Source organism: Aptenodytes patagonicus, chromosome 1, assembly GCF_965638725.1.
Source record: "Aptenodytes patagonicus chromosome 1, bAptPat1.pri.cur, whole genome shotgun sequence".
In the NCBI taxonomy this organism is placed as follows: Eukaryota; Metazoa; Chordata; class Aves; order Sphenisciformes; family Spheniscidae; genus Aptenodytes; species Aptenodytes patagonicus.
In genome coordinates this window covers 13,139,783-13,155,450 of record NC_134949.1, presented here as the reverse complement: position 1 = coordinate 13,155,450, position 15,668 = coordinate 13,139,783, and the positions used below count along the sequence as shown (strand labels likewise).

The window sequence follows — 15,668 nt, the reverse complement described above, 5'->3', positions numbered from 1 at the left end:
TCATGGTCTCTGCTTGGTGTGTGGTAAGAAGCGAGTGTGGCAGAGTCGGGAAGAACGAGGAGCGTGTAGCTCGGGAGGAGAGAGGGGGGAAGAGCTGAACTGTAGCAAGCACAAGTAGGAAACTGTCTTTGCCTGTGGGTAATAAAAGGCCAAAGTGAACTTGTTAAGCAGGTTCCCAGTTTTGTAAGATCCTCAGAAGGGCAGAAGAGGTGTGGTTGAATAACAGGAATGCAGCACAAGGAAGACGCTTCTATTAAACAAATTGGTGGGGTTTGAGTTTCTACAAAATGTGCAATTGTGTACCAGCATTTTTGGTTTTGCCTGATCAGGCCCTGGGAACAATTACTCCCCAGGGTGGGAGAAAAATTGGTGGTGGGACCTAATAAGGATAAACTGATCCTTGAAATGTCCTGGGGTGGGTGGGAGAGGTGGAGAAAGAAGAATGACAAGTTTAGAAAGCAATCTGTTGTCTCATGTAGATTTTGAGACCTCAAAGTGACACCTGAACAGTGGCACTTTATGATACAATTGCCATGTAATGAATACATATTTATCTAAATGTTTGCTGATATGTAATCCACTGATAAGAAGGAAGCAATACAAGTAATTATTTTGATAATGTAAATCAACCTTTATTACACTTTACAATTAGTGGGACAACTAATAGTTCTGAAAAGTGTTGCTGAGCAGCTCTTTCCCCTTCTGTGTCCTCAGACAGCAAATCAATACAAGTTTAGTGATGCTGGAAAGAACACTCCAATGGATTTTTATTTTTTTTTTTAAATCCACCCTTTTTGGAAATAAATTTTCAGACTCTACAAAAATATTTCTACAGATAAATTAGTCCTTTACAATTTGGATACTGTGTGGTGGTCAAAGTTGTCCTGAATTTATCTCTGTCCTTTCTGCCTTTCACATTTTTCTGTTTAGAAAACCAGAACTCCACTCAGGCAGCTCTTCCACAACAGGGAGGGTGGTCTTGGACTCTTTGAGTCATAAGACAGGGGGGTTCTATTCTTATAATTAAGAAAATTAAAGAAGCCAGGCCTCTTCTGGACTTCAGGCACCTGCCAGCCTTCTCTGGGTGATGAAGTCAGAATGGCTACACGAGCCAAAAAGGTCTCTGTTATAGATCTTCCAGATTAGTCTACAAGACCCAGCTCAACCCTGCCTCCAGGAGGGGTTCAGCTTCTGGAGAGGCAGCTCTTCCCTTGGGCCTGTCCGCCACCCCAAGATCATGTGGGAAGTATTTGGGAAGGGACCAGCATCTGTCACTAAGCTGAATGCTTTGATTTGGCAATTCAGCGCTCCTCACCACTTCAGGAGCATGTGATGTGCTCTAGGGACTTCCTCATAACTCATAAAATGTATAGGTGCTCTTACAGATGGCATCATGTGCCTATCTAAATTTATATTTAAAACAATGAAACAAATCCTCGCTTTGCTAGAGACCAAAATATACATAATGGTAAGATCCAGAGAGAGGACACCATGGTATGTGACTTCTTGTAAACTCACTGCATACTTCAGTTACACGATTCAGAAGGCTGGCTGGAGTCAATTTTTATCTCAATGGTATATATGTAGATGTATCAAGCAAGCACTTTTCAATGTCTTTTCTTTCAGTCATTAAGATTCATTTTGCGTGAAGGATTTTTCCATTCGTTTCTCCTTCTCCCTCCCCTCCTCTTCCTCCCTCCCCATTACCTCCAAGTGTCAGAAGCGACCAGCGTGAGGGAGCTTACTTGGAGCAGCCTCTGGGCCAGAGTCTGTGGTGAGATGACAAATCCTTTCTGCATGTTTACTGGAATTTGGGGCTATCCATCACGTACACTTAGCAATCCTCCCTCTAAGCCGGGGCAAGACTGTACAAGTAACAATGTACGGTACAACTGCGATTTTATGTAAACAGGCTGGGAAGAGCCAGGTTATCTCCCATGTTCAAGACAGTGATCCAAGGCTGATAGCGATGTGTTAGATTTACATCAACGTTATTCATTCCATCACAAGTGGATCCCAAAGCCCTTAACTGCCATCCGGTACCTATATTTAAACATTTTTTTGGGTGACCTTATTTAATGTAAATATGTTCTAATGAGAAGAAAGTACAGTATCTTCCGCTTAAACCTAGCCTGCAGTCTCTGTGAGGTGCTTTCCTAATTCCATGGTCTAGAAACTTCAGGTACAATTACCTTCCAGTTATGTTGATACATCTGAGAAAAATCCAAGGACATTATGGAAAACGTGTTTTTACTTGCAGCAGTTTGTCTTGAATTAACTGTTTCCCAGAATCACCGAGGCCATTGATCTGAAGAGCTGCTGCCTCTAATGTGGAATAAAATTTGTGAATAGACAGAAAGCTCTTTATTGTGGATTCTTCCATGTAGATGTTGTTTATATGAGTGAGAAGCTGAGGTGAGCTGTGAAAGATTAGCTGCTACTTATAAGTAGCTGTTTATTTTTTTTATATATACATATGCAGACACTTATAAACTGCTACTCTACAAATAAGTGCCAGCCTCTAAGACACAAGACCTGAATTTCCTAGAACTAAATGTACTCCAAAGAACTGTCTCTGAAACAGTTTAGATTATAAGCGTCTTGGGATAGGGGAACAAAAACCATCAGGAAATCCATTTGGATTTCAGTTTTTAAAAGAAACTATACCAACCTATTGAGAAATACCTCACCACTTCCATTGCAAAAAGTGCCAGAAATTGAGGGAAGAAAGCAGTGCTTAAACCAGTTGTTACAGGGGGTTGCCTTTATTTCCTTCTAGATGCATGTGAATTTGTCTGGCCAGCCATGTGTACTAGTTCCCTACCTGTGTGCCCCTCGTAAAGGCAGAATGACTCCCAGTGACCACGCACAGGTCCTCTGTGTCCCTGTGGCTGAGAAGGAAGTCCACGGTCTGTGAATCAGTCCTTCTCTTTTACCATTGACTTGAACTCTGGCAGCAATATAAGGGGTATCCATAACTCACAGGAATTGCTTGTTAAGGAATAAGTATTCTTTTAGAGTTTAGTTTGGGAGAGTTTACGACTTTCCTTTCATAGAATCATAGGATGGTTTGGGTTGGAAGGGACCTCTAAAGGTCATCTAGCCCAACCCCCCTGCAATGAGCAGGGACATCTTCAACCAGATCAGGTTGCTCAGAGCCCCGTCCAACCTGACCTTGAATGTTTCCAGGGATGGGGCATCCACCACCTTGCTGGGCAACCTGTGCCAGTGTCTCACCATCCTCAGCGTAAAAAATTTCTTCTTAATATCTAATCTATATCTACCCTCTTTCAGTTTAAAACCATTACCCCTTGTCCTATCACTGTACTCCCTGATAAAGAGCCCCTCCCCATCTTTCCTGTAGGCCCCCTTTAAGTACTGGAAGGCTGCTATAAGGTCTCCCCAGAGCCTTCTCTTCTTTTCTTTAGGCTAAACAACCCCAACTCTCTCAGCCTGTCCTTATAGGGGAGGTGCTCCAGCCCCCTGATCAGCTTTGTGGCCCTCCTCTGGACCTGCTCAAGCAGGTCCATGTCTTTCTGATGCTGGGGGCTCCAAATGATAATGTTTTTTTTCCTTTGTATTGCCATTAGAGTTGACTAATTTGAAACAGTTATTTCAAAGTTTTTCCTTTCTGCAAGGCAGCACTCCCTGGCCTGGATGGTCGCTTTGGAGGTGTAGGCTATTTTAAAGCTTTCATAAGCAGCGAATCTGCCATTAATACACTTTTTTTTTTCTGAAAGGATGTTAAGAAGCAGAGTTTTGGTTGTGATGTCTGTTTAGACACAATTCTTGTGTTATTAGTTACTGTCTTTTCTCTTGGGAAAATACCCTCACACACTCCAGCCCTGGAGGACTCTTCTGAGCTGGAGAACATATGGCTCCAAATCAACATCTTCTCTTGGTCCATCTTGGGCTCCTATTGCATTTCTGTTTGCGTTGGGGATGTTTTTCATCCCCAACATCATCATCACAACTGAAAAGTGATGGAAATGCTGGACTTGCAGGTGTTGCATACCTACCTGTGCATGGATACCACGTTCCAGCCCTAGAAGACAGTACAGTGAGTTTGCCGCTAGTTTCTTTGTCCTTGCTGCATTAGCCCTGTTAACAACAATAGGTTTTATTGCTTCTGATCCCATAGATTTGACACTGCCTTATTTGGTCCTCCAACAAACGTTATGTACAGCTCTAAATGTTACCTCAACAGTATTGATAGCTGCCAATTTTTTTCTCAACCTGTAGTTAGAGGGGACTTTGACAGTACTTCCATTAGAGTTTTAGCTTTTGTTTCCAAAGCCATAGCATGGTGGACTAGGGATTACAGATAATCACCACGGGATTCCTCCCCTGGATTGCATGGATTGAATCAATTTTGGATTTAACTTGGACGAAGATAGGTCTCAGGATATTAATACTCTGGTAGCTCGCTCTGTGGCCTTCAGGTTACAATTGTGAAACTTGCCTTATTGCAATCATCTCCCTCAGTGCTACCTGTCCTAGATGGCAGCTGTCCTTTCCTGTTTGTTCAGCTGGTTCACTCTGAGTTGCCCACATAACCTGAAAATTAATCATCTGTTGTCATCCCCTGAAACAGTACTTTGTTCAAGTGACTTTAACTTTTCTAAAATCTGCAGTGGAGAGCAATGGATATTCTAGAATTTAGCTCAGGAACGTCCAGAAATCATTGTATAGATTTGACATTGTAAGTGGTTTGGGGTTTTTTTTTTGCTTTTACACTACATAACACCCTACTTCTGTCACTTTCAAAGATCTATATGAGCAAGTGTGTGCTACAGTCTCTAGAAGACAGAATATTCAACAAGTCTATCAGCATATTTTAGCACACATCTGGTGCTGGACCTACTAGGTAGTGCTTCTGCATATAGGAAAAAATTATTACAACAGTTGGAGTGAAAACGTAGCATTTGAAAAAAAATTAAACAAGAAAATTATTGTAGGTCCTCTCTGAAGTGTAAACTCCCTTTTGTGGTTTTTATGGATTCTACAAAGTGTTGGCAGATGAACAGCGTAATAAAAAACCACTGCTGTCCCCAGCTGTCTGCTCTGCCCCCCCTTTCAAAAGTCTAACCTGCTTCCCCCTGAGCAGTCGGAAAAGAGACATCAGCTGCTTGTGTGGGAAAGGGCTTTTTAGCATAAACCCGCTTTGTCACCTGTTTAATTGAAGATGCTGAGCTGCACGTTTGCGTTGCTTATGTGCAGGGATACTTGCAAAGGACAACGGGGCGTGGAAATTCTTACCCCCCTGCAGCAAGGCTTGTCACGCTGTCAGCAGCTCCTGCTCACAAACCAAGTTAGTCCCGACTGTCTCATTTAGTTCAGTTGTTTGGGTGGTAATTACAGAAAAATTTAGACATGCCACTGGTTGTTCTGAAAACTTTGACTATGGAAAACGAGGCTTTTTGAGGCTTTTCTAAAATAGATCACACTTTTACATGATGAAACTGCCTTTGTAAGTACATTCTGTGCAGGTAAGAAGGGCTAGTTTTCATCTCCATTTCCAAAGGTGAATAAACTTACTTTTAATGAGTTATAAAAAAAGGAATAGCAGTAAAAATTACATTTAGCTAATTTTGCAGACAAAGACCAGAATAAAGATGTCTAAGTGTTATAAAATGTTTTCAATTTACTCTTGGCACAATTATTTCCATGCTTGAATGGGAAACTGAACAGATGCCAAACCAAGGAAGTAAACGCATGGAGGGCAAACTGTTGAAACTATAAAGAGATTAAGTAACGTTTCTGAAAATTGTATTTCTACCTGGAGACCCGAGTAAGGTTCCGGAGCATCACTTTGGTAGGCAGCTAAGAGCATAAAGTCAAAACAATGTAACTCAATCTGTGTACAGCACTTACATATAGCTTTTTATTTTATAGGGGACGTCTGAAATCTGACAAAGTTAAGGTGAGCATATACACTAACTTGTTTAGCTTCCATAGTTACTGAAACAAGATAGGTATTTAAACAAATGTTTCTATTGATAACCGATTATATCAGCATTTTATAATTATTCTAATTAAAATGGCAACACGTTTGTAATAAGCAGGCCAGTAAGTAAGTTTATCCTTAATGTGTGTAGAATACTGGACTGATACGTGCCTGGCATTTTTACTGTTACGGTTTTGCCTCTTTTGGGTTTTCCTGGTCTAGAAAATCTTCACAGATTTCCCTAAGTGCATATAAAATTACAGAGAAAATTACATTGGTATAGTTTCCATAATCAGTTTAAAGTCTTCTGCTAAAACAGATGAGCTTCCCTCATCTCTGTGTTTATGGATTCTGTACTGTGCCGCAGTCACTCCGCCAAGGACCAACCCCTACAAAGACTCTGCGAGTTCATAAATCTCCGTGCAGTCACTGCGGGGGACTGGAGTTACGACACGAGACGCTACTATATTTCTCTGTAATAGTTTGGGTTTGGGGGGCAATGTATTTGATGGCGTTTCTTAGGATTGCATCATTTTATTATAAGCATATATATTCTGCTTTTGCCAATTAACATCAGAACAAATTTGTGATTCTAACCTGTATTTTATGCAGGGTATATTGCTTGTATTTACCCCCTTTTTTCCAAAGACACTTTTTATTCTGAAGCATTTTTGATGTTTCTTGTTTTGTCTGTGTCTTGCTCACAAGTGTCTGTCTGTGGTGTATATGCCAGCATCCAGAGGTTTAATTAAAGTAAAAAGAAGTAGAAAGGAAGACGCACTGAAATTTGGTTTAAGTATTTTGGAATGCGTGATCACCATAGGTACGGCGTAACACTCTAATGCATCTGTGTGATTGGTGACAAAACAAGTGACAGGGACAACACCTATTCCTCTAGCGTGCCCTCCAGGCTGGCTGCCACGCGGCAGCAGGATTGTGGGATCTGAAACACAGAGCTGGCTTCTGAATTTCAAGCGCCCTATAATTTTCTTTGCTGACAAATGGGTATGAGATAGCAGCAGAAAACCTCCAACCATTAGTCACGCTGCTTTGCAACAAGCAACAATTACACCTAATAGGTACTCTGTCATCTTGCTCCAGTTGAATTTTCTAAAGAATTCACTAATAAAAACTTGGCTTATGCTTACAAGCACAATATACTACTTCAAAAAGCAAAGGAAACAATAGCTTGACTGAAGTTTAATAGCATATTGTCAGCTGTCTGTTAAAGTTTGCTGCACATTTATCAGTTTAGATGTTGGTTTTTACATCTAGTTTTGGGCTATGACTCTCTCCCCCCCCCGTTTTATCTTCATATCTATTTTCACATTAATATGTTGCATTATGATTCAATGCATGTTTTTAAACATCCAGCATGTCCAATAAGTTCAGAAATATGAAGATTTGTCTTAATTATAAACTACATTATCTAGCCTAATTAGCCTAATAAATCTTGCCAAGCCTGCCGTCTGGAGAAAAGTGATGCTGTACTCTTAGGCGACTTCGGCATTTCAGAGGTTGTAGTCAAGTTTCTTGGATTGAAAGCATGCCCTAGCATTTACTCTAGTTAAAGATCAAATTCCTCGGGGAAACATTGTTCTTCTGTTTTTTCAAAGCCCCCAGGAGTGTGAAAATATAGTTGTGGCTTATCTGAAGTGTAAGTTTATTGAATGACCTTAATGTACTGTTGATTTGGTATCAATACCAGCATAGAACTAAGATGAACTGGGTTGTAAAGCCTGGGAGGTTCTGACAATGCCATGAGGTGCCTAAAATTTCTCATTCTAGAGGTATTAAAATGCATAGTTTTTTCTCACCTACTGATACAAGTAATAAATTTCTGAGGGAGTTGAAAAGATGACCTTTGTACCCATAGGCCTATTCTAGTTATACCAGCCTACGTACATACGGGTAGCTTTGTGCTTGGATTTCAGTCTGGGATTGGATGTGAGCTGATTACTGCTCAAATATGGGCTGTGAAATGTCCCTCCTGTGCTTTGACGCAGATGCTATTTTCCTCATCATGCCCAGAAATACTGTTTGAGGATACTCTCACAGTAGTGAAACTTGAATCATTTGAGGAAAAATCCTTTAAGTGGAGTTGGCTGGATACAGAAAATTTATTCTTCACTGCTGTTGAGATGAACATTGAACCAAACTCAACTGGATTACAATTGCAAAAAATGAAACAAAGGAGGAGATAGCCAGTGCTAGGAGCAAGCTTATTCTGAGGGTGATCAGTTGCAGCTCCAATGAAAGTAGTTTGTGAAGCAAAAAAATCTAATCTGAAAACCTTGTTTGTCTGCTAATACATCACATACAAAACTTGACAGAGCAATTTGATTTGGCAGCAGTCTGCCAGATAAAGTTTAATGTGGTAGCTACTCTGTTCTTTCCACTGCAACGAGACTTGCAGGTTATGACTGACTGGAGTAGGAGACTGGCAATGCAAACACTCCAGGAAACAAGGGCTCACCTTCTGTTTATTTCTGTGACCGCTTCCTACTTACACTAGGTCTTGGGAGAACTTTAGTCTGCCCCTGAACAGCAGCTCTGGCAGCTGTAGATGCTAAAGGCATGGCAGGGGGGGCTCAGATTTCTGACAATAAACTCCACGCTATAGGCCATGCTGCCTTTTGCTTTGGAGGAAGCAGCAGTGCAATCTGTTTACTGAAGCACAGCGGTCGGGTGTCAGTGATGCTGACGAGACCGACATCCGACTATTCCGATGGGATGGCATCTCACACAAGCAGCAAACCTTTGCAGCATTTGCCTTCCTCCCATCAGGCCCACAAGAGCTCCCAGTCCTTAAGCCGACTTCCTCCGATGATTTGGGACAGCGTGGAAAACCCGGGTTCAGCCAGAAACGCCGCTGCGACCTCGGCCTTGTACACAAAGCCCCCATCTGAACAAACCCTCTCAGCTCCAGGACAGGCAGCTTATCCCGAGTGCTGCGGCAGCCTTTGCTCGAGAGCAAAATCACCTCACGGGCTACTGCCAGCGTAACCTCCCGGGAAAGGCGCTGTTCCAAACCTTCCTTATTCCTAAACAAAAGCCCGCGGGGCGGGCGGTGGCCGCGGGGCAGCAGGGATCCCCTCAGCCGTCCCCGCAGCGAGCGGTGCCAGGCGGCAGCGGGGAAGCCCAAAACCTGAACAGTTAAAGCAAACCAGCTCCCGGGTCGCTAGCGCCTCCGGCACCCGCCGTAATGCGCCACAGCCCGACCACCACGATCCCGAAGGATCCCGGGACGCGGCTCCTCGGACCCGGATCTCCCCCTCCGGCTGCCGCTGCCGCGGCCCGGCCCCGCCCGCCATCGCTCGGGGCGGCTGCCTGCCCTGCCCCCGCCTGGCGCAGCGCGCCCGCCGCGAGGAGCGCTCCCCGCCACACCCGCTGGGGCTGGGGCCCGGCCCCGCGCCGAGCTAAGCCGAGACGAGCGCCGCCCCCCCGCCTACGCTCCCGTCCCCGTCCCCATCCCCGTCCCCGTCCCCGAGCAGCTGCGCTCGCCCTGACAGCAGCGCCCCCCGCCCCCACTCGCCGACTGCGCACTCAGCCGAGCCCGCCGCCCCCAATCCCCTGAGAACCCGCCCTCTCCTCGCCCTGCGATTGGCCGATCCCGCTGTCTCTCCGACTCCTCCCCTGCCCATTGGGCGAGGCGGGGGCGCCCCCCCGCCCTTCCCGGTTCTGTCGGTTGAGGCGAGTCGAGAGTAAATAGAAGCAGGAGCTCAAAATGGCGGAGCCACCGAGCCCTGGTCGTGGCGCGGCGTCGCCCGAGGAGGAGCCGTTCGGCGCCAGGCCGGCCCCGGACGCGAAGGTTTCCCGTGGGTCCCAGCCAGCCGCCAAGAAGATGAAGGGAGCCGATGAGAGGAGCCTGAAGGGCGCTAAGCGCGTCAACGGTGAAGGGGGCGGCGGTGCTGGCGGCGGCGGCGGCAACGGTGGGAGCGGTAAGCAGTCACTGCCGCTGCCAGCGGTCGTGCCGAGCTACAGCAACCCTGCGGCGTGGGGCTTCCCCGCGCTCCCTTCTGGCCCCTGCGGGAGTGCGGGGGGCTTTGCTTTCCCTTCCCAACTGTCCCGGAAGCTGCTGTCGCCCGCCGTTTTGCTGCCGTCGTCCGCCTCCCCCTCCTCTTCCCACCAGCAGCACCAGCACCGCCACCACCGGCACCGCCTGGCTCTGGCCGTTGAGGCGGGAGGCTGCGGTAGCGGCGGGGCGGCCGGCGCTGGCGGCGGGAGCGCCAAGCCGAAGAGGCCCAAGGAAAAGCGGGACAAGGAGAGGAGGAAGCACGGGGCCCTGCCCGTGGTCGCGGCGGTGGGAGATGGCGGCGGGGGCCTGAGTGCGGCAGGCCGGGAGGAGAACGGAGAGGTGAAGCTGCTGTTGCCGAAAGGTGAGGGGCGGGCACTGTGGCTGTGCGCGGCCCGCGAGGGATCGCTCGCTGCCCGCAGCCTCGGGGAGGCTGAGGGGTGGGAAGGGAGGGCTGGGAGGAGGGGTGGTGAGGGCTGGAGGAGATCTGGAAGGGGCAGCAAGCCCGGGCTGGGCAGGGCGGGTATGGTGCTGTACGTGAAGGTGCCCGGAGCTGCTGTAGCTGCCGTGAGGGAGCAGGAAATGGTTGTGATGCTCGGGTCGAGCCGTTAGAATGGCTGCCTGCCCCCGCCCCGCCTCAACACAGTGGCCCCGGGGCAGCGCCGCTTCACGGGGGCCTTACCTGTCTGCCCCCTCCACCTTGCCCTCTACAGAGCCGGGGATAGCTGGGCTTGTGGACTGCCTGCTACCCTGGTAGGAGACCGCTGGCGTTGTGTAAGTTTGTGGAGAAGGCAGTGGCGGCTTAGTCTGCCGTCAATCCTGTCAAAAAAGGGGGTGTGGAATTAGCGATGGCGTCAGCTAGAAGCTGCCAGAGGCCTTAGGTTTTCTTACCTATTAGGGAAATAAGGGTGCCTAGTAATTTACCAGAGATCTGCGAACAAAACTGAATTTCTGTCATTTGTTGTGGGGGGAAAAATGGAGAAGACCACATGTTACGAAAAAACCCCAATTTTAAATTAAATCCCGAATGATCTCGTTTATTGGACTATTAATTTTTACAGGCTAAGTCATCGAGTACTAGAGAGCATGCAGTTAAAATTTAGGTACTTAGACTTTTGAAGTCTCATTTAATTGCTGCTTTAGGTTTCCTTTATTTCCTCAAGATCACTGGGCTAAAAATCTCCTAAGAAATGCTCGAGGCCTTCAGGAGAAGGGGAGGAGTGCTGGGTTAGTTTATTAATAAGGCTGGACAAAAATGGCCATACCAGGTAAGACAAGGTATTAGGCTAGATTCTTGCTGACTGTGATCAACAGTAGATGCTTAGGAAGTAAAAGGCAATACATGAATATATGAAGACAATATAAGAATATATGCTTTTATTTCTGGTGTATGCTTTCCCAGTCTCCAGTCACCTTAAACCAGATGTTGGTGCTTTTGCATTTACTGAAATACAAAGAACTTGAAACATTCACTCCATTACCTAGTTTAAGCAAGTTTCCTTTCTTTCAAAGGGAAGATAAATTATAGCTGTTATGTAGGCTTAGGTTACTTTGATTGTGGTCTATACCTGTACTTACAGGATGAGCCAGGCTTGTAGAGAACAATTATTAATAACAGTATGCCTTTTTGTCTATTGATTATGTTGTCTGCCTGTCTTACTGCATTTTCCACTAGTATCTTAGTCTCTGATTCGCTTACCTTTGAGTTTTTCTTTTCTTCACTTGTTCTTTTTGGTCAGCATGGTGCACGTATTATTTTGTTCTTGGGATCTTGATTGCTGGTGTACAAGTGGGCTTTAAGTATGTCATTTCAGTGCTTTCAAGTATTTCATTTTAGTTTTTTTTCTTGTTCCTGTCCAAAAGATGACTTAGGAAAAGTCTTCAGAAATGATACTCAGTACACGTTTGATGTTGTTGAAGCCTTCTTGTCTTCAAGGATAGCCGCTAAGAAACTCGCCCAATATCTTTCTAGCAAAGCTATGGAAATAATAACCATATTCACTCAGATCGTCAAAGTGTCTTACCAGTGTTACACAATCATGTTAATAACTCCGAGAACAGTATTACAATAACAGCATGAAATGTTTTTTGCACGTTGGTAAAAAAAATGATGACACTGATGGTGTCAACTGAATAATTGTTAATTCAACCCTCCTGGAAGCAGTGATTTGTCTTTTAAAGAGGAGATTCTGCACCTTGTATCTGGAAAGGATATTTTCTCAGAACTTACATACTGATAGGCACAAGTACTTGACTTTTTAGTTGCTGTTTGCTCAGAACAGATCTTTTTACCTTTCATTTATTTCTTGAAAACCTAAGTACAGGCAAATAACATTTTCCAAGGCAAATGATGCATCTGGGTTTCCAGATTTCTGTTTAGAGGAAGTGGTTTCTATAGCTAAAATCTTGTGGCGTAGTTTTCTATATAAATGAAAAACTTTAAATTCATTAAACTGTATATTTTTGCAGAGAAGGCTGTAAGAAAGTGAAAGATGCACTGAGTCTTCTGCTGAGAGCAGCCAGCCTTTTTAAAGTGATTCTGTATTTGACTGTAGATTGAAGAACAGGTTTGTGCTGTTAATCCTGTGAATAATTTACTTTTCACAGAGGAAAGGAGAAATGCAGTTACGATGCAGGGAGAAAAGAATGACTGCGGGGGGGCATGCAGAATCCTAAGTACAGAGGAAAACTAAGAATGATATATTAGGGTGGGAGGGTGGAACAGAACTTGTGCTTTGGGATTGCTGGGACTGTGGCATAGACTAGGAGAAGATACCGTAGGGACTCTGGTTGCAGCAGTGAATAAGTGAATTTGAGATACTGACATGAAAGAGGGAGGAGATGGCATACAAGAGCTGTGTAAGAGGGAGGTGATTCTGATTTTGTTTTGGGGCAAAAGATGTATACGGAGGTGCTGTAGAAAAGGCAAGGAAGGTTAGAGGAAGGGTAGGATAGAAGGAGAGTGAAAAATTTAGGCAGCCTACAGATATGATATCAGGGTGAATTTAGAGGATTTTGTATATAAAAAAAAAAAAACCCAAACCAACCCACAACCCAAACAACTGAGAGGCTTGCACACACAGAATATATAGGGGGAAAGTAGGAATAAAATATGACCCTTTAAGTGTAATAAGATGAGTTCATAGGAGCTGTCATATGTGCAGCTGGTAATACTTTCTAAAAATCAACCTAATGCAGGCAAGTGCAGTCTCCTTTCCCTGGTGTCTGCAGTTAGACAACCTTTTTGCTTTTGGTGCTATGGAAAATGAGCAGCAACATGGAATTGACAGTATTGATTGTTTTTTCTCTCATAGCATTCAGAAGTGATACACATAGGAGTGTTGCACCTGACAGAAAGAAAATTGTGCAGATAAGGAGACTAGAGGTGCAGAAGTCTCTGAAAGAGGCAGAATTGTCTAAAGATAAGCAGGCGAAATGGGTGAGATTTCCTTGATCATTTTGAGGCTCTGAAGATGGAAAAACTCCATCTTCCTCTTTGCAGCTGGAGTGGAGATGCATTGCACATGGGTTCATGGGATGGAGTGGAATTCCCAGTTGAACTTCGTACTGATAAGGGTGCCAGTGTCTATGAATTGGGAGGAGTCGCGTTTCTAATCAGTGAGGTGTGTGCATACTCTGTTACATATAGCAGTTACAACGCTCAGAGAAAAAGCTTTACCCTGGTGCGAGAGAGGGAGGGCCTGCACAGACCTTGGTACTGGAGAAAATGAGGAATGAAGCTAGGGAGATCAGGGGGAAGACTGGCAAAATTTGTTTCATGGGATTGTGGTGTAGACAAGGTAATACAGGGACTCACCCTGCAGTGATGCGGGGTGAATGAATGTGAGATCTGGACTTGGAAAACTGTCATCATAGGACTTTAAGTAGTACCAATAGTATTTTCCCAATGCTAGTTTAATTGCTTTGATGATGATAAGGGATATTGACACTGAGGAGGAAACTGAGAAGCTTTTTCTCCTGCCACTCAAAAAAGCTGATTATAGGAGCTGATGTTTGTCCTTTGCTTGCAATAGTGATTACTAGGTAAGAGAGCCTAGTTTTGAGGCACTTACCTTTTTCTCCTAAGTGATAGGAAGACGTTAAGCTTGTTTATAGCCAAGATGGATGATGTATTTAAAGCTCTTCAAAATTTTTGTATTTTCTTTCTTGAACAAGTCTTCATTTACAGATTTCTCTGGTCTTTTAATTCATTGGAAGGACATTTTAACTTGCAGAGTCATAACCAGGCCTTAGAGCTTGTGCTTCAGTTAAATGAATGCAGTTGAGTGAACCCTTCTGAGATGACGATCTAGCATGCAGAGAACCTGGAAGACCATTTTACCATATGCATGATTTATCCTGCAGATGTGAGGCTTAGGCTGTTTAAAATAAACTTAAAGTTTACTTGTCAAGTACATTCTGATAGTGGAATTAAAAGTTGTGTAACTATTTTTGTTTTAAAACATGGTGTGAATCTGACAGAAATTATTGCTGTTTGAGTTTATGACTATACTGATTCAGTTAGCCATTTAACTGATACTCTGCTCTAGCAGTTCATAGCTGAAATTGTTTTCTTAATAGTGCAAAGCTCAGCTCAGCCACTCCCCACTTCATCAGACGATGCCTGCCCAAAGTTTTTTGTCTTGGTCCGTAGACTTGCTGTAAGGTGTGATCCAGATGCATGAACCATCTCTTCTGTTTTTCTTGCCATTTCTGTGTACAATTTCCCTTTCCCTCTATTTTTTTTCTTCAATGATCCATTTGCTGATAAGATTACCTTAGTATGCAAGCAATTACAAAATGAGACTGGTATTTTTAACTTGCAGATGGGGGTTCCCAGTATGAGCAAGAAAGCAGAACATAGTACTATAGCTCTTGTTTTTATTTCCAGTCTTCTTTTTTCTTTTTTTCTTTCCCTTTCTTTCTCCTGCTGTCTTTGAATGATAGATCAGATTTTAGGTGGGCATTTACTAGTGATTCTTCTGACAACTTTGTTGCTTTGGGCTGCATGACACTTCTGGGTTTCAAGCTGTCAAGAAATTGCACTTTTCGGGCTTGTTAAGTTTGGTTTTCATCGGGAAGGATGCTCATTTCATAGTCTGACTTACTGAAGTTGGTTGGAGTGAGTTTTGGATCTTCTTCTTTTCCTCTTCTTTAGAGCTGGCACCATACATCTTGCTAGTTAGGTTGTCTTTTCTTCTGCTAAACATTTCCTTCTTCTGTTTACTTCTATTTCCTTTGCTTTTTTTTTTTTGGTACTGTGTGGCTTGACTCACTTCCCCCTGCCAAATGCCTTAAATTCAGCAGTCATTTGCATGCTTATGAGGCCTCTTGATCGCTCTCTTCTGAATTCTTTAATATATTTCTGTTTAGATACTCCACTGTAATCAGCAATGTCTAGAAAGTGTTTAGAGTTTTAAGTGTGGTATACAAGAGGAAGAGGGACTTCTCAAATTTCTTTGGATGTTTATGATTTATAAGCAGTTTAGGTTTGAGAGCTGATAGTGACATTAATGTAAACATGCAATGTTGAGATGAATTTGGAGTGTATCTTTCTCCTGAGGGACCTTGTCTCCTTTTCATTTCTATGAAATAACCGTGAAGCTTTGCTAGACAGAACAAAATCTTTCATTTTCTAAACTGGAGAACAAAGAAAGCCCCTCCTGTACCCCAGAATCCAGCTCTGTGTGTAACTTATGCTGCAGA

General features: G+C 44.2%; 1 protein-coding gene across 1 annotated transcript in view; it reads left to right on the top strand.

Moving 5' to 3' along the window:
* The first annotated feature begins 9,661 nt into the window (after positions 1 to 9,661).
* The window catches only part of RSBN1L (round spermatid basic protein 1 like), a 54,504-nt gene continuing 48,497 nt past the window's right edge, over positions 9,662 to 15,668 (top strand). The window contains exon 1 of the mRNA XM_076364174.1: positions 9,662 to 10,326. Coding sequence (XP_076220289.1) covers positions 9,675 to 10,326 — 652 coding nt within the window. The 5' untranslated portion in view covers positions 9,662 to 9,674. The remainder of the gene's footprint in view (positions 10,327 to 15,668) is intronic.